At 38.1% G+C, this 23,258-nt stretch overlaps 1 protein-coding gene across 1 annotated transcript in view; it reads right to left on the reverse strand.

Moving 5' to 3' along the window:
- The window catches only part of LOC138064802 (dimethylglycine dehydrogenase, mitochondrial-like), a 46,242-nt gene that overhangs the window by 16,391 nt on the left and 6,593 nt on the right, over positions 1 to 23,258 (reverse strand). Inside the window, exons 3-11 of the mRNA XM_068928747.1 lie at positions 19,989 to 20,087; positions 18,711 to 18,875; positions 18,080 to 18,284; positions 11,293 to 11,541; positions 9,894 to 10,092; positions 5,097 to 5,266; positions 4,800 to 4,953; positions 3,728 to 3,893; positions 1,292 to 1,422 (exon numbers count right to left, since the gene is read on the reverse strand). Coding sequence (XP_068784848.1) covers positions 1,292 to 1,422; positions 3,728 to 3,893; positions 4,800 to 4,953; positions 5,097 to 5,266; positions 9,894 to 10,092; positions 11,293 to 11,541; positions 18,080 to 18,284; positions 18,711 to 18,875; positions 19,989 to 20,087 — 1,538 coding nt within the window. The remainder of the gene's footprint in view (positions 1 to 1,291; positions 1,423 to 3,727; positions 3,894 to 4,799; positions 4,954 to 5,096; positions 5,267 to 9,893; positions 10,093 to 11,292; positions 11,542 to 18,079; positions 18,285 to 18,710; positions 18,876 to 19,988; positions 20,088 to 23,258) is intronic.

Here is a 23,258-nt window from a genome sequence, read left to right on the forward strand (position 1 = left end):
CCGTTGTTGGTGTAAAACAGTGTTTTCTGCTGAGATAATTGGTACAGAAACACAGGCATCTGGGATACAGCAAGGAAAGGGAAGAATTTAAATGGGTGGAACAGTACTTTCAAGATAAGGGGAAGAAATGATATCAGAGGACCTGACACAGATTTGCCTTTGGATCCACTAATAAAAAGTCAGCGAATGAAGAGAGTAAGCAATAAACATGATGAACATAAGAAATCTCAACATAAATTCTTCTGTTAACATAAATGTACAACTGGACTTACTGTTCCTGATACAGTATTTAAAGTGCTGGCAGGAAGTTTAGTTTTGGGTCTCGGTTTGATCAAAAACATCAGCTGAGTATTGTCTTTCAGGAAGCTCTCAAAATAAATGAAAGGAGTATATTTAAAATCTTACAAAATGCAGTGTTAAAAGAACTCAGGCACAGGGCAGAACCAAATGGGGCTGCTGAAATTCTTGGGAAGTAAATGCATTCAGCCTGGTTCTGCCTTTTTTACTTGTATTTAATGCTTTAACGTGTCAATGGTCCTACTGATTCCCATGGGACTACTTATAAAACAATACATTATTCACCATGTATTGGGGGTAGCAAATTTCAGTCTTTTATGTTTTGATTCATTTTAAGGACTGATCTGTCAGCGAATTGCAGATTTTCTTCTCCAGTAAGAAATACGCTTTTTTAGTATGTGTGTGCAGTCACTAATAGCACCAGAAGTTTCACTTACAATGCACATCTTATGAAAAGCATTTTAATGCAATCATCTTGTAAGTGTTTCCATCTCCTTTCTTTCTTTCATTTCAGTTTGTGATTCCAGAGCCCAAAAGCCCAGAAAGCATTATCACAGTATCAGGAAGACTGCACTACCCATCTGTATTGGCTAAGTCAGTGCCTCTGAGGTTACTGATGTTTAATGCCAATTTTCTTTTTTGTGTAAGAGAAAACACTGGAAAGGAACAACCCTACTGTGTTCCACCTCACAATGCCAAACACAAACAGGTCCAACAATAAAACAAGAACCACTTATACTAAAGTAGATTACATAACTATCAGTAAATTGCCCATCTTCTTACACAAAGAGCATTCTGATATGCAACTGCTTATACTTCAGGATTCACTTCAACTAAATTTATAAGAAATCAAGATCAATCAATACGTAGAATTCTCTTGAACTCAGTGAAATTTCTCTGAGAAATAATTAAGAATTTGGCCCCTAGTCAAAATGTTTCTATGTTACTGTGACTGTATAGTATTGTGTACTTACTGTATCAAAATTAAACTTACCGCAGATCATGGAGTTCTGACCCAGAGCCAGTCACAAGCATAAATTCTCCGGGATACAACTGAGAGACTGTTAGCTCAGCATAAACTTTTCCTCTTGGTGTTAACATATGACTTATATTTGTAGAACCCACCTATAGAGTACAACTTATAATTATCATAGATGCAAAATAAAACATTTTAATTCTTAAATCTTTGAAAATACACGGAAATATTACTTTGTACTAAAGCTTTCAACTATTTTACTTTACTTAAAAGAATAACTTTTTCTATATTTGTTCTGCTATGCCAGAATAGGAGAGGACAGATACACAACTGGCTGGGCTTAAACTTTACAGCGGAAATTTCACTTTTTCTTCATAGAAAAGATTATATTTTTGAAATTAAATGAATCAGGGCCTCTATAAGTATTTGTTAAGTATATATTATACAAGGCTTTCTTAAGCCACAGTGGATTGAAGAATGCATTTTCAACGTGAACAAATCCAATCACTTTTAGTTTGATGACCATCAGAATAAAAAATTCTGCTTCTGTTATTGACATAAATATTCTTTTTGAATCATGCGAATAAAGCTCTCAGATCTCAAAGGGATAACATAATTTGCCCCATATAAAAACCCATTACTTTAAAGAAAGAAATATTGAACTGCCTGATGATTTTGTGGCCCTGTGTAGTGGCTAACTACGAATCTCCATCTATGTGTATCTAAGTCAGGTTTCTGTGTAGAAATGTGAGCTCTTGAGGTAAAATTTCCAGCAACAGCTACTAAGCTGTGCCCATAAAACGTATGCACGTTCATCATCCATACAAAGAGAAGTGTGAATGTGCCATAGTTGTTGTGCTTGTCTGGTTCCAGAAGCAGAATTTAACCTCTTCTGTTTCATCCTGCTTTCATGAGAAACTTGTCAATCACCCAGTCGGTGCCCAGATTGCGGACAATGAATGGGAAAAGTAAAAAATACTGCAGATATTAGAATTCTTTTGCAAGGTCATATTACATTAATATAGTTACATTACAGGTACATAGTTAAATCATCAGGATCTGATGCTAGTCACACCAAACTTGGTTGTGATATAAGCGTACCTTCATCAAATTATTTTACAATGCAGACAAGCATTAAAGGTACCAAAATTAGACTGTGTGTGCTTAAATAATCAACTGTTGTGAATGCTGGATTTTCTAAAGCGGACTCATAAACTGTTTGTTCTGTTTTACTGTTTGTCTTTTTTCTTCCCCTTGGCAACACTGATTAAATTTCATAAAAAACTCTAGCTTTTTCTAATAATTTCCTGTTTAATGTTGTTTTCCCCACCACCACATACACATATATAGCAAGTGTTATCCACGTCACCAACTGACATAGTTACCCCCACTCTATCCCAGGCTACAGAGAAGACAAGCAGGGAATTTTTATCTACTGTGCCATCACAAAATTAATATAAGTTAAGAAAAAAAGAAAAAAGAGTAAACACAACAATTTAGGTTGATCTTTATCCTAAGCCTACTGGACACCACTCTTGTGTACAGCAGTCCCATTAATTTGGGTCTGACCTCTGAGCGGATGTGCCTACCTTCATGACTATAGCCTCCATCTACTTGCTATGCTTCCTTCCTCTAGTGTCTGAAGCACCTAAAACCATCACCTACACCAAAAACTTAGTGAAATTCTGTGCTGAAACAAGCAAACCACATGGCTATAGCACTAAAGAAATGAATAATCCGCTGACTGGAGGTGCATCTCTGAAGTTACAGACACCAGATGAGAGTGGTTGACAAAGCAGGAAGATAAAGGGACACACAGAGCACTACCATGAAATAAGGGCCAAGAATCAGAAACTTGGTGTAGTTAGTCACAGTGTGCCTTTTTTGCAGAGTCACATTCGTGGAAAAAGGATAGCTGTGAGTTTGAAAGCTGAGCAGCCTGAATATTTGCAATCCAGCCTGCTCCAGGCAGCAAGCCGTGAAACAGGGCTGGTATGAAAGCCACGGAAAATAAGCATGGGTCACATGTAGGAAAACTGTTCCCTTGTGCACCCACGATCATCTTGCTATAGTCAGGCAAGAGCACATTCCACTGGTCTCCTCTGCCGCTTGAAGCTGCCCGAAGCTGCCACCGCATGGCATAGTCTGACAGGCAGCTCCCAAACTCTTCTACTGCCATTGTGAAAAAATTAAAGGTGAGATTCCCTTGGCCTTCTTTCGATAACAGATTTCTGCCAAGGGACATTTCTGCTTGGAGCTCCTCTAATATAAACTCTACTGTTCATGCTCTTAATTAAGTAAAATGAATCTCCTGACACAGGAATTTCTCCAAGGGACCTGAGTGCTTGGCATCTGAAAGACATTGTAACAATATTATGCCTCATTTTCCATTTCTGAAAAAATTTCTTAATTGTCTAAATCCTATATTTAAATTGTTATTACTGTCCCATTTACCTTTGGAATAACATTTGCAAACAGATGATCCACCAGTTTAACAGAATCAGTGCCTTTTACTTTAAACTTGCCAAATGGTGACAGGTCAATCACACCGACTTTCTCCATAACCTGCTTATACTCACGACCCACAGGGTCAAACCAGTTTGTGCGCCGAAAACTGGGCCTGAAAGAGAGCGTTGATACACATAAAACATAATTTGGCCATTTTATTCTCTTTTCAGCAAAATGTAGTCTTCAGATTCTTCAGTTTGAAAATCATTCAAAACAGATGGACTTTCCTAATTTTAGGTAGCTTAGCCAATATTTTCCTTAGTCTAACACAGATTAATTATTAAATCCTTTAACAACAGAGTAAGATATGGGTTGATGTTTTATCATTTATTTTGGAGAATAAACTATGAACTGTTCAAATGTTAGAAGAACTAGCAGTCTTTCATTATGCAATCATGGATAAATTTACAGCAGGCTTTGTTGCTGAACCATGTATTTGAGTTTAAGTGTCAACAAGTTTTACTTTCTGAACAACAGAGCGTGTCTCCTTTTTCGTTTGTGAGCCTCATTTAGCTTGGGACTCCAGCAGTCCTGCAGAAAACATAGGTATCTGCTGGACACTCTCTGATGCAAGCATGTGATTAGGTAGGCAGGCACAGAGAAAAAGTAAAGGAGGACTGGGTTCCTCCTTTCCTAAGGATTACTGAGACAGGAATAAGCTTTTCCATGAAAATATGTGCTGCTGATCAAGTAGGGAGCAAAGAAGAAAATACAAGTCTATAACGAATAAATTTTTTTCTAATCCCTTCTGTGAGCTAGGCTATTCCATGATACCTCACGTCCACAACAGTTACAAGATACCTCGATGCGTGTCTCAGAACGTCTACGCTATTAGAATGAAATGGGTTCTAAAATATGAAAAACAAATCTGCTTAAAAACGATAATGGAAGAGCTACCTAATAGATATACTTTAGCTGAAATGAATGATAAATGTATACTTCGCATTAAGTTCAATTCTGCTGGCCCTTGCTGCCATGGCAATTTACCAAGCAAAAAAAGACGCAATCTTTCATTTACTTGTATCCAGTCTCATCTCCAGGTTTGTAGAACCAATGAGGTTGTTCCCATCCTGCATGAAAGCCCATTGAACATTTTGACTTCAGTAAATCATAAAGCCCACTGACTCTTTCTGTTGGTCTTCCAGCAAATCTTTCTTCTTTAGGATAACCAACTAGAAAAATAAAAAGAAACATGGCATGCTGTACCTCACTAAGAGAGAACACATAATATGTATATACACACAAATGTCTAGAGCCAGCCCTTTCTGAAATCCACTTTCAGGATATAAATAAATTTTAAAAATGATTGTCTTACCAATGTTATTAAATCCGTAAGATTCTCTTGCTTTGGCCGCTGTATATTCTGTGGTAGCCCACTTTCCATAGCGATTTGGATCTAATTCTATCAAGTCAAATGGAGGCTCCCCCTCAAGGATCCAGTCACTGAGGTACTTTCCTATGCCTCCAGCATGTATAATGCCATACCTTAAAAATAGTAAAAGACCTGCAGTGCTGAGTCATTTTTATCAATACCAGCATTTATTACAAACACAGCTTCTAAAATATTTTGATTTTTTCTTTCCTCTTTTGTTTTTGTTCTGTTTTGTCTTGTCCTGTTTTCAAAGATTAACTGCTTCATCGACAGGTAGCTCTACTACCACACTTCCAGCAGCAAAACTCTATTGCCAATGTGTTGGCAATTCTGGTGCTTAAAGTTATAGGAAGCTCTTTCTTTCTCTGAAGTTCAGAATTTAATAATCCTTTCTCAAGTTCTCAAACTTCTGATTTCCAGAAAATACATTTTCTAGCAATAGAACACCTTTTCTTTTTTAATCCTGAGATTTGAAAAACAGACTGAGATATTCCAGCAGCTGCAGTGAATATTTGCATTACAGTGACAAGAGCAACAACAAAAAAGATCAGGAGACAGCCCTAGCAAGACAACTTTAAAGAATGGAAGCTCTCACACTTGAAACACCAGGAGTACTTTTTATACTGCTCCACAGAAAATAAGGAAAGGTGGAGGAACTAGGGAATAGAACTAGGAAGCTTTTCTGCAGTGGTGTCAGAATTAAGGGAGAGCTGCTTTTTCTCACCTGGATTACCTTCTCTGTCTTCCACTATAATCATGGACGGAACTGGTTCCATGACATTTATGCTAACAAAATATGCACGTAGAAATTCTCTGCTGGCAATCTGTAGCAAAAAACCTGTCCTGTTTCTACCTAACGAGTGTGTGAAGGATCAGACTGTAGAGGAGATTTCAGATTTAAGAAACCTGTATTAAAGGAACAATATCAGACAACAGAAGTAGGCATTCAAAAATTAGGAAATGAGAGATTTAAGGGTCCCTTAAACCTTTTTGTACATAAGGATCATAATTAGAACTTTCAAAATGCTTGCCATTTTGATTTCCATAGGGGGAAGGCTGTTTGTTAGACGTGCTCCAGCCGGGTCCCTGAACTGGACAACTGGGAGACAAGAAACTTTGGTGTGTTGCAATATGCGTATGTCACCACCCCGTCTAGATACGGCCAATCAGTACTGTGTAATGCTAAACGACAGGCATCTCAGATTGGACACCGAAACTGAATGGTTTAACGACAACTAATTGTTAATAATGAATGATGTGTAACTTGTGATTTTAATATCTCTGTGAATTAGTTAGTTTACCATGCCTAAAAAGGTGCCAAAATATTGCTCCATCTAGGGGGCATGTGAAAATAAATTCTTTGCTATTTGTGAAATGTTCCAATGAGTACCACAGAAAAATCCTTGATGAAATACTAATTCTGTCCTGAAATCAAGTTTAGATTAGAATGTAGTAATTAAATCACAGAGATTCACACTGAATAGTGAAGCTAAACCAAATTTGAATTGCTGCCATCAGCTCTGTGTTCTGAATTCTATGCCCTGAATTAAAGAGGCAAAGATCTCACAGAGAAAAAAAAAGGATGTAGTCATTTAATACTAATGCATATGCATAAGGAATTCAGATTACACAGGCAACTTAGTTCTGGGACTTCCTAACTTCAGAATGCTTGACTTCATAATCTTCATGAGATTACTTTGATATAGTAGCTTTTCATCTGCCATTTTTTAAAAGTAAAATGGAAAAAAAATAGTTAGACCCATGAGGTTATTCTGCCAAACACACTCCTGTTCAGCAGAAATCCTCAGATTCTCAGTACAAGGTTGTATCACCACAGCTGACGCGCTAAGGACTACTGCTTGTAGCGTGCCCCCCTGTAAGTACTCCAGAAGAACTAGCAGCTGCTGGTGTTAATTAGGCAGTTCATGGGCACACAGTTCTGTGAGCACAGCTACAATGCTCCCAGGAACAGCTCCTGCTCCAGAAGCCAGCTTAAGCCTTCCCGCACTATTTGCTGAAGCCAAAAGCACTGGGGAACAGAGCACAGAGACCACTGCGTGACTGTGGTTGGCAACAGACCAGATAACAGCAATGCTTTTTAGCTTGGGCTGAAAACCGCTGAGCCAAAGGCTCAGGGTAACCCTGGGGCAAGACAGCCTGGGAGGCAGCCCTGAGGTGTGGAGTTGCCAGTGCGGGCACAGCACTGTATCTGGGCTGACTGGTGTCTGCAGAATGCAGAGCTTTTCAACTCTGACTCTGGGCAATGAGGTGATCCCGTTCGTTGCTCCCAGCGGGGCCTACATTATCAGAGATTTTCAGTTACCTGAGCTGCCCAGATCCCTCATCACCTCAGCTAATAGAGACCGGACTGTGGTTAATACCTCCACTGCAGTTCTGCTACACACGAGCAAAACATACGCTTTGCAGGGTTGGTATGTTATAAGTAGCTGTAAAGGGTAGTACAGCTCAGGAATCTCAGTCTTCATATGAAGATGTAGAGAAAATTGTGCTTTAGTGAACACAGACCGCCCTCTCTTTTTCTTCTCTCCCTCCAATCCCTGCCAGACTTGCTGCTTTCTGTGCTATCTTCCATACTGTCCCTGCCCTATTCTTGTCTCTTACTTGCATATGATCCCTTATTTCACACCTATTTCCCACTCTGCAGTTTCTCCTTCCACTCCTTTCTCCTCGGCAATCAGAATCCCCACACTCCCTGGTCTCTTTTCTAGTGTCTCTCTCCCAAGTTCAGCCATTTTCTATCTCCTTTCTGCAAGAAAAATCCTGTTCTGTTTCTGGCTGTAGAATACCCTTGTAAGACAGAATTCAGGAGTTTTAGTGCAAGATTTAGTGAGTCTCTATCAAGTATCTGTGAACTATAAGCTTTTTAAAGGCTTGTAAATTGGCCTCGTGGATAGATTTTGTGAAGAATAGCAAAAAGGCATATCCGTTGAAGAAAGGACACTTCTGCCAAATGTCAAGTTCCTTCTCAGAAAAATCTTAGCACTTTTCAAATGAAAGATTACACCCCAAAAAACTTAACACTGACAAAACAACATACTTTCCAATAATCTCATTCTGTGGAATGATTACACTGCTTTGACTTAAAATTTCCTGAAGAAAATTCTAGCCTACTCTGCTAACATTTTCAAAGCTATAGGCAACTGAAAACAATCTTAAATGGGAACATTGAGCAACCTTAATAGTAAACAGTGCTGCAAACCCTGCTAACGATACTTATTAACTACTTTGCACATTACACTGCCTAACTGCTGCTAATTTTAGATGATAAAAATCCTCTGAACTAACAGCACTAAGTCCTCTGTCACAATGTCCCTGCTAGTTGACTGTGAGATAAGGATTGCTAATGCACACAAAAAATTACAACACTGGTAGAAACACTGCAGTGACCCAGAAGCATGGAACAGAGAGTCAACAGTCCCTGAAAAGCAGACAGAACAATCCAATGACAGACTGTCTTCTCAGCAACCTAATTGTGACCTGTGTCTAAACTTTTAGAGATTATTCAAATTCCTGAAATAAGTTTTTTTAAGAAAATGAAATGCGTAATACTGATCTTCAGTTATTCCTAGATGGAACTTTGTTTTTTCTCCCATCGAGGCCAATGAAGGAAGAGTGGCCCCAAAGGCTGGCAGCATAATTAACAAACCAAATCAGTCTTTCTGCTGAACTAGGATTAGGCAAACCACTTTTGTAACTAGAAGTCCCGAAAACGTTACTAAAAGATAACAATTTTCTTTCTTTCTTTCTTTCTTTCTTTTTTTTTTTTTTTAATCCAAGCAGCAAAGGTGAGTACCTTTCACAATGAACCTTTGCAAAATTACCAAACTTTCAATTTGGGGGCCTAGGAAAGCACATTAGTGATACTGCTTTATCTTATAATCTGAGGGTTTGTTTGGTTTGGACTGAAAGAAAACTGGAAAAAGCTGAGCTGGATTTTAAACAGCAAATTAGGCAATTGGGAGAACAACGTAAACAGAACATGTTCAATAACATGTGCCTGGAATTGTAATTAGTTCATTCTAGTTATCTAAAATCAATGAGTAAACTAAGAGAAGTCAGTAAGAGTTTTACCACTGACTTCACTGGAGCCAGAGCATATACGATGCAAATGGCATTCAAAGAAAATATTAGAATGAGCAGGAGAGAATGAGCAACACCAATAAGACCTACTCTGTGTCTGTAACCCTAAAGCAGCTAGTCACCCAGGATGCCAACAGTGCCTTCTGCTTACTATGCCTTCAATTCTTCACCCAAAAGTCAGTATCTTGTATTAGTTCCCCCTGTACCATTCTTTCTCACTTCAGTGACACCATTTTCTGCTTACGCCAAACGCTTATTGAAAACAATGCAATTCAAAGCTATTCATAAAATGAACTGCAAAGTGTCTTGTAAAGCCCAGCACCTTTATAGCTTTAACTTCCTGCACACACAGTACCAAGTACTGCCCACTTCTTGCTGTTCTCTGAAGTGTCACTAGCTTCGGCCTTCAGAAGAAAGGGGGTAGAAGGAAACAAACTGAAAAACAGTTAGAATTATGAGGAAGCAGTAACAAAGAAGGAAGAGCTTGTAATATGTGGGTAACGACGATTAAGGACATTTACAATTACACTTTACATACAGTATGTGCAAAAAACACCCCCCCGAACCCACAAAAGTTTGCAGTCAGACTGCCATTTTAACAAGCTGATGGACAAAAGTTGTAGCAATGAATTTACTCACCCAAAACCAATTGCTACCCAGTAATTTCTGACACCCTGATGTGGTCCCACCATAGGAAGAATGTCTGGAGAATAGGTGATAGGACCCGCAACTGTGTTTATGATGTCTGCTTGTTTCAGAACAGGTACCATTTCCATAGCAGCCTCAACATGCTCCATTATTCTGTCTAAATCAGACTCAAAAAGTTCTTTTCCAAAACCTGCACAAATATTTGACTCATATTATATATTTGTTAATTGCACTGAAAATACTTATACTTTCAATACAGTTATGCAATCTCTATGTATCATAGTTATATGGAATTCATCAGTATGTTCCAGCCTTTCTCATCCTAAATGAGAAAAACAGTGTGCATAAACTCCTAGCTACCTGCAGGCTCAAGTTTACTGTCACTGCATTTACACTGTCTTTTATATGTATTTGTTTAACCGTAAGGTCACACAAATTCAACACTGAAGTAGGAAGGATGGCGAAACACAGAACTTCCTTTTGCGTTAATAAAAACTGCTTATTTTTCTCAATATGTCAACAATCTGAGGAGGAAGGAAAGATATTGCCTGTGTCAGCTTCTGATTTTCTTGGTGTTTCGTGAATTCCTGGATATATTTCAACCTTCAGTCTGGACTCTGAGCATTATTGAACATCGTTTTGTAGCAGGACTTGACAGTAGTGGAGACACTAGGCTGAGGAAGCTATGACAGAGAATTCCAAAGCCCAGCAAGGCTAACTGTTAATTGTTCTATGCTAGGAAAAAATTATTTTTTAAATCAGCAAGACCACTGACTTAAGATCACTTTCTGTCCAGAAGTGAACAGACAGCTGGGACCTAGATACAACACAGTAAATTTTTATAAATAGCAATAAGATGCTTGGGGTTGGTGTTTTTTGGGGAAAAAAAACTACAAATCTACAACTCTTGCACTTATTTTTGAGCACAGCATTTTATCTAAGACACTCCTTTGCTGAACCTGTGTTCCTATTTGACAACTACATTATCTCTGGGGGAACAGCCAAAAATCCAAAGCCCCTGCCGGTATGCTGGATAGAACTATAGCTTTGAACAATCCCTATTCAGGTGAAAAAGGCTACAAACCACAGATTTAATAACTGCATCTAATCACAACACACAGACACCTGTTCAGAGAGCAGGGCTAGACAATATTTTAGATGTATATTTTGGGCCTATCTCAACTAATCTTTTTGTGTTGCCATGTTACTTCTATTTACTCTTAATTAGAGGTTACAAACATTCTTTGAAAAAAAAGTTCCTACGCTACAATTGCGCATCGCAAATATTTTCCATTTTCCATCACGTAAGGCAGTGTGACAGGGTGGGATATATACATATTAAATGGCACGCTAGTGCTTATCAGTTTAAAGAAAAAAGTGTTTTAATTACCAGGTGGGACTCCATTTGTTACCCATGAGTCCTGTAGCTTCATCTTCTCCTGTCTTTCATACGGACCAAATAAAAGTCCATCCCTTTCTTGCCTTAGATAATATGATCCTTCTAAGTCACGAATCACAGGCAATTCTCTTTTCAGGGCTTTCACTTCAGGGATACTTGATGTCACAATATACTGGTGATGAACTGGTATGAGCGGGTGCTGCAGACCAATCATCTTGCCTATTTCACGGGCCCAGAAGCCTTCAGAAGACAACAAAGTATGAACATTCAAAACACTTATTTCAATGAACAGAAAATAACAGTAAAAAATTTTCAGGAACCACTCTACTTTACTGAAGGTGAGAAAGATATCATTTTTTCCATACTTTCAATTTTCAATTGATCTTTCCTACTATTCAGCATAATTTTTCTATACCCTCCATAATTTCACCTCCTTGCTCCCAATTATACCACCATACATTATTCTAGTATGCAGGTGTTCAAAAATAAAGCTGAAAAAATATAAATTAAGCTTCCACAAAATTCACAAGGGAATTTAATTAACAGTCCCACAAACTCCATGGTTTATTTCCGTAGACTACGTCTGCACTGCAGTTCTAACACAAAGTCAGATACACTGAAAAGCAGAATAAATTATCTCATATCATACGTCTTAACCTAGTCTCTTGAAACCAATCAATGAAACCAGCTAGCACACTTACCCAAGAAGGCACACAAGTTCTAACACTCCAACAGAGCACGGCAGTACTTTTAGCCAGCTAACCTCAAGAATTTAAGTCTCTCTCCTCTTTCTCATACATCACATGACTCGTATTAAGTTTCTCATGTAATAATCATTTCATTACGATGTTCCTATTGGTGAGCAGTCAGCATGCTCTCCCACAGGTGTCCAGCTAAAAGTTCTGATACAAACTGCGATCAGAGAAAGTGAGCAGCAACTTCCCTGGTCCTGAGGCACACTCGGGGCCCTTCATGTAAACTACTAGGCATAATTTAAAGGCCTAAGTCTTCTCTGTTAAGGTCCCTCAAGACTAGCTGTTTCTAGCTGCCAAGGTGCATCCACGTAGAGATGTACCTGTGTCAAAGCTAACTGTGCCAGTTAGTTCTGCCAGGCATATTCACTTCGGCTCTGCATCATGGCGCTAAGAAGCTTGGAACATCCCTCACCTCACTCTCCTAACTCTTTGGATCTAGGAATGGAGGTCCAGAAAATAGGAATGGAGGGGGAAAATCCAATGAAGCAGCAGTCCCAGGACAGTCTGTGGGGTTGAGAATCAGTGTTGGGGGAAGGCAAAAATGGAAGAACAAGAAGAGGTAGTAGGGCCTTTCAAGTAAAAGGCTATGTGCTGATGATCAGCCAGTAGAAGGAGGCAGTTCAGCCTGGTTCCTGTGTAATCAGATAATCCCAAACTCTTTATGAAAAACCGTCTCCAATAAGACTTGCTACCTTACACAGCTGCCCCTACACCTAGAACTTATGTTCACGATGCTTGGCTTAACATGCAATTTTTTTTTTTCCTTTTTACTGCTTACTTAGCTTCATATTTAGATGTTCCCACCTCCATCTCCACTTCCACACTCTCCAATAAATGGTCAAAATTTAACTCTCAGGGCCCTGAGGGTACTAACAAGGCTTAATAGCCCTGACAAGTCTCACCCGCAGCCTCTCTGCACACTCCTGCCATGGGCCTAGGAGCCCATTTCAGCTCAGTTGCAGGCGTTCAGTTCCTGCCTGAGCTACGTTGCATGCGTGCCTATCTGCAGCTCAAGTTGTGTCACAGCCACGCCCACGCCTGGCCATGGACCTCGTTGATCCAGACACTGACCTGCAGGCTGGGTTCCTGGCTTGGCCTCAGCCCTGCCTCATTACTACAGACCTGCCTGGTGATCACTGGGCTGGGTCTGACCTTGGTTACCCTTACTGGGCCTGATCCTGACCTGCGCACTGACTTCCTCGTTTGACCTTAGACCTTCCTCATCACTACAAGCTTGTCTGGTGATCTGGACTCTGAGCTGACCCCAGCTGCCACCTCCATCCTGCCCCGACTGCCTCGCTGGAGTACTGTAGGACAGGGCCTGGCTGGCAAGGCCCCTGCCAGGCCGACCTTGTTCCTATGCTTGGCTCCCAGTCCCTCGGGGAGCAGCCGGCCCTCATTGCTCACTGACATCAGCTTGGGAATACATCCTTTCAGCTTTGGTGTGGCCTAAAGCCAGCGCAGTTTGAAAAGTTGAGTTGGACTGTGCTGGCCTTGTGCCATTTCCCCACGCAAGGAGAGCTGTCCATCTCTGTTATTACAAACCAGCCTCAGGGTTTAACACCCACAGTTTCAAATAAAACAAAGTTTCTGAGGGAGAAGTCTTCCATGGTGATTCACTTGACAATTGCTGACAATCATGTTATGCAGGGGAGAAGGAAATGCAACAGCATGATAGAGAGATTTGGTCAGTTAAAAGCCTCTGCCCACTAAATAGTAAAAAAAGAGTATCAGTTGTTCTGGATTTATCATATATAAGACTTTTGCTTCTTAACTCCATCCTCACAACCTGGACTCTGTTAGAGTCACTAACAGAACAGTTGTTAAGTTGGTCGAATTAGCTCAAGGAAATCATGCCACAGTCGTGTCCTTTAAGGCTACTGAAATCTGATTTTATGCTCCTTTATACAGAGAATAACCAAAAAATTCTAATGAAGTTGAATTTCTAGCACATCTGTGAAGGCTTGCTCCATTACTCATGACAAATACAGGTGTGGATTTGACGGGAGACTAAAGGTGCCTAGAGTTAGACTGATAGCCAAAAAAAGGAATGTATTCACTCTTACTTGCCAGCCAGCCATGCACAGTGCCCATTTTTACCAAGCCCAGGCCAAGGACTAGACAGCTACAACTATTGCTTATACGTATTGTAGTAATGCAAGAGTGCTTTAGACCTCTCAGCATCGTTAGGAGAAATTCTTTAACAAACATACGTGAGCAGTCCTCCTACAAAATCAGTAGACAATCTGCTTCTCAATACTTTTCTCACTGTTTGGAGAAACTCAGTAAAACTCACACAACTGTTTCCAGGACAAAGAATATTTACACAAAGTAGTAATCGCTTCCTTTGATTAAAAAAAAAAAATTGGGAGCTAATTTTTCATGAAATCTTTGTGTAGGAAAAGTACATAAGATTCCTTTACAAATCTTTCAGATCTGTAAATATGTTGAAAACACATAAGGCTCTAATTTTTGCAATTATGTGGGAAAAAATGATGTGGGAACGTTATAGATGTGTGAAGATGACAGTATACATATATGATAGAATAAAATGACATGTCAGGAAACCAATTTTAGGGAATTTCTTTTCATTTGGACATTTCCATAAGATGTACAAAGACTATTTTAAAGTATGGTCAGCTAATGATCCATACAGGAAAAGGGCAGGGTGAAATATCAGAACATTCCACCTTTAGTATTACATCCTTTTTTTTGGCCAAATTTTCTTGGACTTCAAGAGAGATTTTGAAAAGAAATGATGCTCCAAGAATGTGTTCCTAATAAATTCTAATAAATCTATTATTTTGCTTACCCATTAAAACAGTACCAGTGGGAAAAGGTATACAGCAAGCATATTCAAAGAAAATAAAAGTAGTAGACTAAATTTTAGGTCTTTGAAACTTAATTTTGTTTCTTTCAAAATAATTTTAAGTTTTTTCAACAATTAAGTTTCCAGAACCATATTACAATCAGAGTTGTCTGAATATGACCTTCAAATGCTGTTGAACTACTGTTGAAGCCTTTAGGTATGCTCAATACTAAAGCTTAAATATTGTACTTCCAACCAAAAAAAAAGTTCACACTCAAGCTAATTGCTTATTTAATCATCAAGAATAACAACAGCTGGGATTTACTAAATGAAATATATTACAGTTTCCCTGTCTAATGTATTTGAACCATGTGCAAAAGCCGTTACAAACACAAAAATGACAAAGGGAAGAATATGTTCACTGAAATAAAACTAATTGGAAGCAGATGTCAAGTTCTATCACACATAGTAGAGATAAATGAAGGCATAAATTATATCTCTAGGACATTTGTAAAGATTATATAGTGGAGATTGCAAATGTTTGACACTGAAATATTTACTGGTGGTATTATTTAGCATATCTGTCAAGTATGCATTCCAACTCTTGTTTAAAAAAAAAACTAAAAAAAAAAAAATACTTCCATCACTACATACATATAAAATAGTTGTGAGATCGAGTGTGTGCATGCATGCACATGTGTGTTTATATACACATGCATACATACTGTATATATAAATTAAATTCAACATGTTGGCAGATTTTAATCAATCATGCTACTATAAATAGGATGCAAGTCACTTTAGCAGGCTCAGTACAAGTTAGTTCATGTCAGGGATTATTTATTAGGGTTATGCTTTCCTCAAAAATGGAAATCTCACGTAAGGAACAGCTAAAAATTGGCTGAAACTAGTTTGTTCCAGTTCCACAGCAGATGTCATCTGGGGTGGGGGGGAAGAAAGAATGTAGAAAGCCCTCTGATGTATTCTTCTGTGCTCAGACTGCAACATGAGCCTAAAATGTGAGTTCTGAATTATATCAGTCATGATCTGTAGAGGAACAAGGCAAGGCTGAGAAGAATGAATGCTAGCTGACAGAATATTTACAAAATATATGGGTTATATAGTATTGATTTCACATCATTAGCCAGAATGTTAAGCAATATATACTTCAAATGCTCGTTTTGGCTGAACAGTTAGCTACACAAGATAATTAACTAAATATGTCTTCAGTTTCGTAAGTTATTCAATCAAAAAAAGACTATGAAAATTGCACAAGGGTGCATTCTGGTTTTAGAAATAAGCTTTGAAAGGCAGTTATTAGAAAACTCTGCCTAACGTCAACTTGATACATAACAAAAAGAGAGACGACTACACTACAAAAATATAAGGAAAAACTACATTTATGATACTTTATCAATATGTTCCAGAGCCAAGAGTTCAGAACAATGAGCGCCTAGAAGTTCAGGGCCTAAATAAGAGGTCTGATTGCCAAAACAGCTGCTTTTCCATTCTCTAATCCCAGATCATTCCTAGACTGATTGACTATTGACATCATGACAGGGTAATTGGCAAGCTTAGAACCTCGAGGTGAACTTTACAGATCCCTGCCGTTTTAGCTAAGCTGATGGCAATAGCAAGTCATCACCTATGGGTGATATATGATCAGAAGAGAAAGCACACTTTGGCAGTTGGTTTCACATTCGGTCTGAAAGCCAGGAGTGATCTAACAAGGCTCTCTGCATGCATTCCAGACACCGAAAGGAAGGTCACCTAGTAAGCACGAGTTCTTCTGCCCATCCTCTTGAGTTCAATCCTCCATCTCATTCCCTCCAGACTTCTCTCTATCCCAGTCTTCTCTTTCCCATCCCTGCTTGTCCCATACTTGCTCTTCTTTCCTCCCAGTCCCAAACTCTACTATTCTTACCTTCTTACCCCAGTCCTCACATCCTTTTTTAGCTAGTTTCTCTCGCTCTATGTGCAAATCAGTTTCCCTCCTTTGTCAAACCCTGTCTCACCTGGCTTCTCTTCCTTTCGATCTACTCACATCTACCTTCCCCTCCACCAGCCTTTACATACTCTCACATAGTCTCAATTTTACAGCCTCAGTTTTGCCTGGAACCAATCCTCAGTATCTTTCCTAATCTTTCAGCCTAAAAAGCTTCAGTTCCCTTAATGAATCATGTCAGATTCCTTTCTGCTCTCCTCCTCCTTGGTGTCATTCCCTCTACAGTACCCCCTAGTTTGAGCTTCCTTATCCAGCAAGTCCTCTCACTCACAGGTTTCTACTTGCTGTCAGTGCTCCAACCATCCCCAGGTACCTTTCCCAAGCAGTCCTCTCCTCCAGGTCTTTTCCCCTTCTAGTCCAACTCACTCATAGTTCCAAATACCAGCCATAGCTATTCTACCCACCAACCATTAAGCAGCATAAAAAGAAATGAAGCTTAGTTTGCATATAGGTTTTTAGATCAACCGATTTGTTTAGGAAAACAGAAACAAATCTGAAGGACTCTTGCCCAAAAGCTCTTTGAAAGAGAAGCATCAATTTGGCCTCTTTAACACAATGAAGAATATAAAAATTGCATACGTAAATAGAAGCTCCTTTGAGTAAGGAAACTTTTATTACATGGAAAAATGTATTGTTAAGCCTAGAACATGTTTAAAATACTAATCAAAGGGCAGTAAAAATCTTCTGTTTCAAGGATATGTGGATAGATTCAAATCTTAGAGAAAGATAATACTGAAATAGGCAGTGTTATCTTACTGGCTGCAAATCCTCAGTCTCTGAAAAAACAGTGAAGCCGCTTCTATTTCATTTGTATATCCCTTTTCCCTTCTTAAGTAGCACTTACAAGAGGTCCTGTAATTTTAGAGGACAAGATGCATAGGCAGTAACCTGTCTCTTCTGCACAGTTTACTGTTGACTAGCAAAGGTCTCATCTGTTTCTAAAACTTCATGAGATAATCTGGCTGTTAATTGTTTGTTGGAAATTAACCAGAAATATTATTAATGTCTAGTAAAGGACAATTAACTTAAATGCTAATTTTTCATGATATTGCTAAAGTGATATATGCAGACTGCATTTTACCACAAACCAGATGAATATTCAAAAACATGTATTACCTATTTCTATAATCCAGACAATTCAGTATAGATGCTCAGTATAAACTAGTTTGCAAATCTCCAGAGTATGCAAGCACTTATGTTAAAACCTACCTGCAGCGTTAACAACTCTTTTTGTTTGAATTACTCCAAGTGGAGTTTCAACTTCCCATGTCCCATCTGATCGGCAGTTCAGATTAGTCACTTGGACTGGGTAATTTAACTGAGCACCGTATTTTCTGGCTCCTGCAGCCAAGGCCATAGTAAGAGAGTAGGGATCAATATGACCATCTCCAGGGTTATACAGGCCAGCTAAAACCTAAGTGGAAGTAAAATCACATAAAAAGAAATAAAATACAATTTGCTGAAGTCAACTAATTTTATTTTAAAATTGCTTTATTTCCGGAATTCAGTAAACCTTAAGGAGTTAAATCAAAACAAATTTTAAAACTATATAATGTTATTAAAGAGAAAGCTAGCCAACTTAACAGAGCTTCTAAGGAAGTAAAATTCCTGAGTTCTCCCATGCAAGCCAAGGTGCCAGCGCTTCAATATTATGGCATAGAATATGCACTAAAATGCATGCAAGTCTGATTTTAGTTTTTAATATATCCTTTTTTTTCCACTGCAAAACAAGAATCTTTTATACAAATTGTACGAAAGAAACAGGCCCTAGATCTACGTATCTGGTAGACCAATATTTAATTGCAATAGACATTACTTTTCATAAAATTAGGTTCTTTACCGTATCCATGTTCAATAAGGGAAACAACTCTTGTACTTTCTCAGGAGTGATTAAGTATTGTTCTGTTGGGTGCCAACCAGCACGAGTCATTTGGTATTTGAATTCATCTACCCTAGTGGGGGTTGAAGCAATTCTGATGCTGCCAGGCTGATGAAACCCCACGACCTAAAACAAACAGCAAAAGTGAATTACTGCAAGGACCTTTACTTATCTCTGTAAATGCACGTTCCTATGCTATGGGAAGCACACAGGAATTTTGCCACTAACCTCAATGAAAAGAGCCTGAAATAAGTTAAGCATCCTTGAAGGAACAGGACTTAAATGCAGACTCACAGAGAAAAGGAAAAAAAAAAATGTTACCATAATAACTTCCCAAATAAATACACACTATATTGAAAAAAGTTGTAAAAAGGCTCTATTGAATGTCACAATACTATTGTTTTTAATGAAGATTTGATCAATACTCAAAATTATGGCTCACAGATTTTCAAAAGTATATCAGAGGCATCTGAAAATAAATATATAATAGTTTATATTAAAAAGTTTGTCACCTGCATAATTTTCTATTGAAATATTGTAAAATAAATTTAATTGGTGAAGCATCTTTACTGCTACAATAAATAACCTCCCCTCCTTTTTTGTCTTTTTTGTAAAGTAGAAATGGTTACCTAGTTGGACACTGAATGCTCACTTTCTGGTGTATATAATTTAATTTATGCTTCTCTGTTACCTCACAGGACATTAATATGGTAGGTAAGACTTTTTGTGAGAACTCACAATGATAATCTGCTGAGTATCTTAGGTGAGCAGCAGAATTGTCATAAAATGCCTTTTGCCTTATTATCAAGTTAGCAGACTAGCAAGGTGAGGATCATGCAGTTTCTCCTGCAGCTTCTGCTGCAGCTTGAAGCAAGCCTATGTTTAGTGAATGGAATCTATTTGGCTGAATGATGACAGATAAAATAATGACTCCCATGTTTCTCTACATACTCACCCCTTAAGTCACTAAATAAAAGTACAGCTTTGAAAAGGGACAGGAAGAATTGGCAGCAATCTCCTCAAGTACAGACGGCATGATATCATATGTATTTTCAAGTAGATATGTTTAAAGCAGCAATGTGTAAAAATCAGTCTGTTCATTCCAGACCCTCACTGCTATTTTAACTCATACAGAAAGCTGCACACTCTCAGTTGGCTGAGCTTTTGAGATAGTTGATGAAAATCATTTTCTTAAAGATTAAAGGCATCCATTAACACTGCAAAAGTTAAAGCGATTACCTGTCCAGTCTCTTCTTCCAGCCTTTCATACAGTTTGATGCTGTAAGAATGGATTTTCTTCAGATTTATTCCAGGATGAAAGTAAGTAGTTAAACCAGCCTCAAATGAAAAATAGAAACAACATAAGGATATGATTAGAAATGCAGTGTTTTCTTTCCCTCCCTCCAGCTGTCATTCAAAAAGGAACTGTCAAGTTACTGTAAAGAAAAGTAACACATGGATGGAGCCAGCCGCTACAAAAATAAAAATAAAAACCTCTCCTTACTTATGGCATTCTTGTTCTCTGCACACATGTTTTTCCACCTGTCTCTTCTCATCAATTTTGTCAAGTCATGATACTGTGGCCGTTGTTCTGTCCTGTGATTTCCTTTCTCCCTTATATTACTCAGCTGTCCGCTCCAAATCTTTTGGAAGAGACATACAACTTTAGTTCCTGATCTCTAAAGGTCTCTAAAGGCACTCACCAGAAGTCCTATAGCAGGACCTTTTGCTTTTTGCAAATGGACATGGGAGAGAAATCAAACCTTCACAAAGATCAAATCTGAACAAAAGTTATTACTTTCCTGTGGTGTGAACAACAAGGCAGTGGAATACACTATTCTTCTAGCCCCAACAGTTGTCTCATGTTGCAGCAGTAAAAGAGCAACTGCTGTATTTCAGAAGTAGCTGCAGAAATTACTATATGTATTTTGCACCTCATTTTACTGGGTTTGACTTTGTATAGCTGTTGAGTCCTTTCAGGCTCATTTAAGTATTAAATCAAAAAGTTACTACAGCCGCTTTTACATTTAAGGAAATTATTCGCCTGTCTACACTAGAGACATCTGCATCAGCGTAATGACATTTGTAACTGTAGATCTTTAGCAAAAAGTGAAGTTTAAGTCTCACTGAATTTAAGGACATTCCCTTGTATTTCCTGGATTGGACATCTTGCTGAAACTCTTATTTCAAATTGAGACAACAGAACTGCAAAATTACAATGTGGTTTCAAGCTAAGCAATTGTATTGATTTAAGCATACCAGTACATATTTTGCTAACTAAAATAGAGCTTATTCATAGATGCAGTTTGCTTAAATTAAGAGCCTGACTTTACACATAAAGGCTCCATTTACTATAATAGGTATATTAGAATGAAAGCACAGTACAGGATTTTCAAAAACAGTTAAGGGAACTAGTGGACACCAGAGTCCCCTTTGAATTCACTATCATTTTGAGAAAAAATCAGCAGGGAAAGTAAAGATGGAAAGTAACACATGTAGTAGAGTTTTGATACTTTCCTTTAAGTTCCCTAGTAAACACATACACCAAACCACCCTTGATTTTTAGGTTGTCTACTCTGTTATATGCTACATGTTTTGAGCCTTTAACTTTCAAAGTTAGTGGAATAACCATATGCATGCAAATAACAAAAACAAGATCTAGTGCTGTGTAAAGATACATTTTAATTCACACTAATTCAATTATGCCACTAACCTATTGAACATTATACTGCAAAATTAACATCAACATATAGCACATAAATTATATCACGTTTTCTCATTTTTTGGCAGCATGGACCATTTTGACTCATCTTTCTTGGTACAACTCCACATTTAAGCCCCAATGTTATTCTTCAGAAACAAATTAGCTCCAAGTGGCTCTTAGCAAATGGCTTGCACTTTCCATGCCCCTCAGAAAACTTACTTCACAGGTGCTGTCAAAGATGACAGAAACTCAATACCTTTCGCAGAACTGTCTGTCACTACTGATTTAAGGTGCTTTTGCTAGTCGAGGTGCTAACTACTTTCAGGTGCTTGCAGTAGCTAGGTCCTTCCAGAATAGGGGAATGAGTATTTACACATTCAGCTGCTAACAGCAGCTTGGTAACATCTCTACTCTGGACAAACTAAATTGTCGCTCTCAGTTAAAGACAGATAGCAACCTACTGGTTGGTACATTCAGAACCACTAATTTCAGCTGCTTCTTAAAATTGTTGCCATTCAATCTGAACAGCAGTGGATTAAATAGTAGTGCCTCTATGATTCCTGCTGGATTCTTGAGATACCCAAAGAGGTCACAACCAGGAATCTGAGAAGCACTAACTTGGATCAGTGTTGAGAGAGTATGATATTTTGTGTATGTCTTGTCCAGGACTTTAACTGCCTTTCATAGGAAAGGGATTTATGATTTTTTCTACCTTTTTCAAAAGCTTTACCTGACTTTCTTTGTGAGGGTTTTATCTTTCTGGTATCTTAAACTTAATACAAAATATCATAGTGTATCATATGGGTGAGATATCAAAAAAAAAAAAAAAAAGGAAAACTGTGTAAAGCTAATCATCTAGCAGTATTATATTTTTCAACTGTGACAATATTTTATTCACAAATTTGTCTCCAGTTCCTAAGTATACTCAGTATTGTTCATTACCTGAACAATCTGAGTTCAAGAAGGGACCAAACAAATCTGTAGGAGGACAAAAAATCCACTGAGGGCTATATTACACACAAAGCCAGCACCTTGGATTCATAAAGACCTTGAAATGCAAATTCCTGGGCTAAGTTAATACTCTGGAAAAATATTGCTATATACCTGTCCTGTTCTTATTATCATATCTTATCATCATCACACTGGACACTGCTAGAGATATTTGGGTAAAAGTGCTTTTGATATATACGTGGTTTTATGTTGTTGTGAACATTTTTAATTTCTTCAAACTAAAACCCAGGGCTGTTTCACTGCAGATTTCATAATTAAGACTTGCTTGCTTTTGTTTAAAGTAAGTCCTAAAGGTCTTTTTTGCTGTATACACTGAATAAAGAAATAAATTATGCATTCACTACTAAACTGTTCACACTTCTTTAGCCATTTTCAAAAACCTATGGGTAATTCATTTACATGTAACAGAAGATTGTGTCAGCTCATCTCATATTATTTCTACTGTCTTCTTTGATTGATATAAGCATTTTCTGGTTGGTGTTTTGTTAGTTTTCCGAATGTAGTAAGTGTTTCCAATGCAATGAAATTCCATTTTAGTGGTCACTGTCAGGTAAAGCAGTTCTGAACCAAATGAACCACAAATTACTTGCAAGTTAGCTACAAAATAATACAAATTCAATGGCATTTAATTACCAGAATTAAACCAGAAATTCTCTCTCTGACATTTTTAAGTGAAAAAAATAATTTCAAACATATATGATGCCTTTTGTCTTTGATAAAGAATGTTCCAAGAGTGCAGTTAGGAGACAACTATAACTGGACAGAATTATGTCAAAATTAAGATTACAGATTCA

Source organism: Struthio camelus, chromosome Z, assembly GCF_040807025.1.
Source record: "Struthio camelus isolate bStrCam1 chromosome Z, bStrCam1.hap1, whole genome shotgun sequence".
Classification (NCBI taxonomy): Eukaryota; Metazoa; Chordata; class Aves; order Struthioniformes; family Struthionidae; genus Struthio; species Struthio camelus.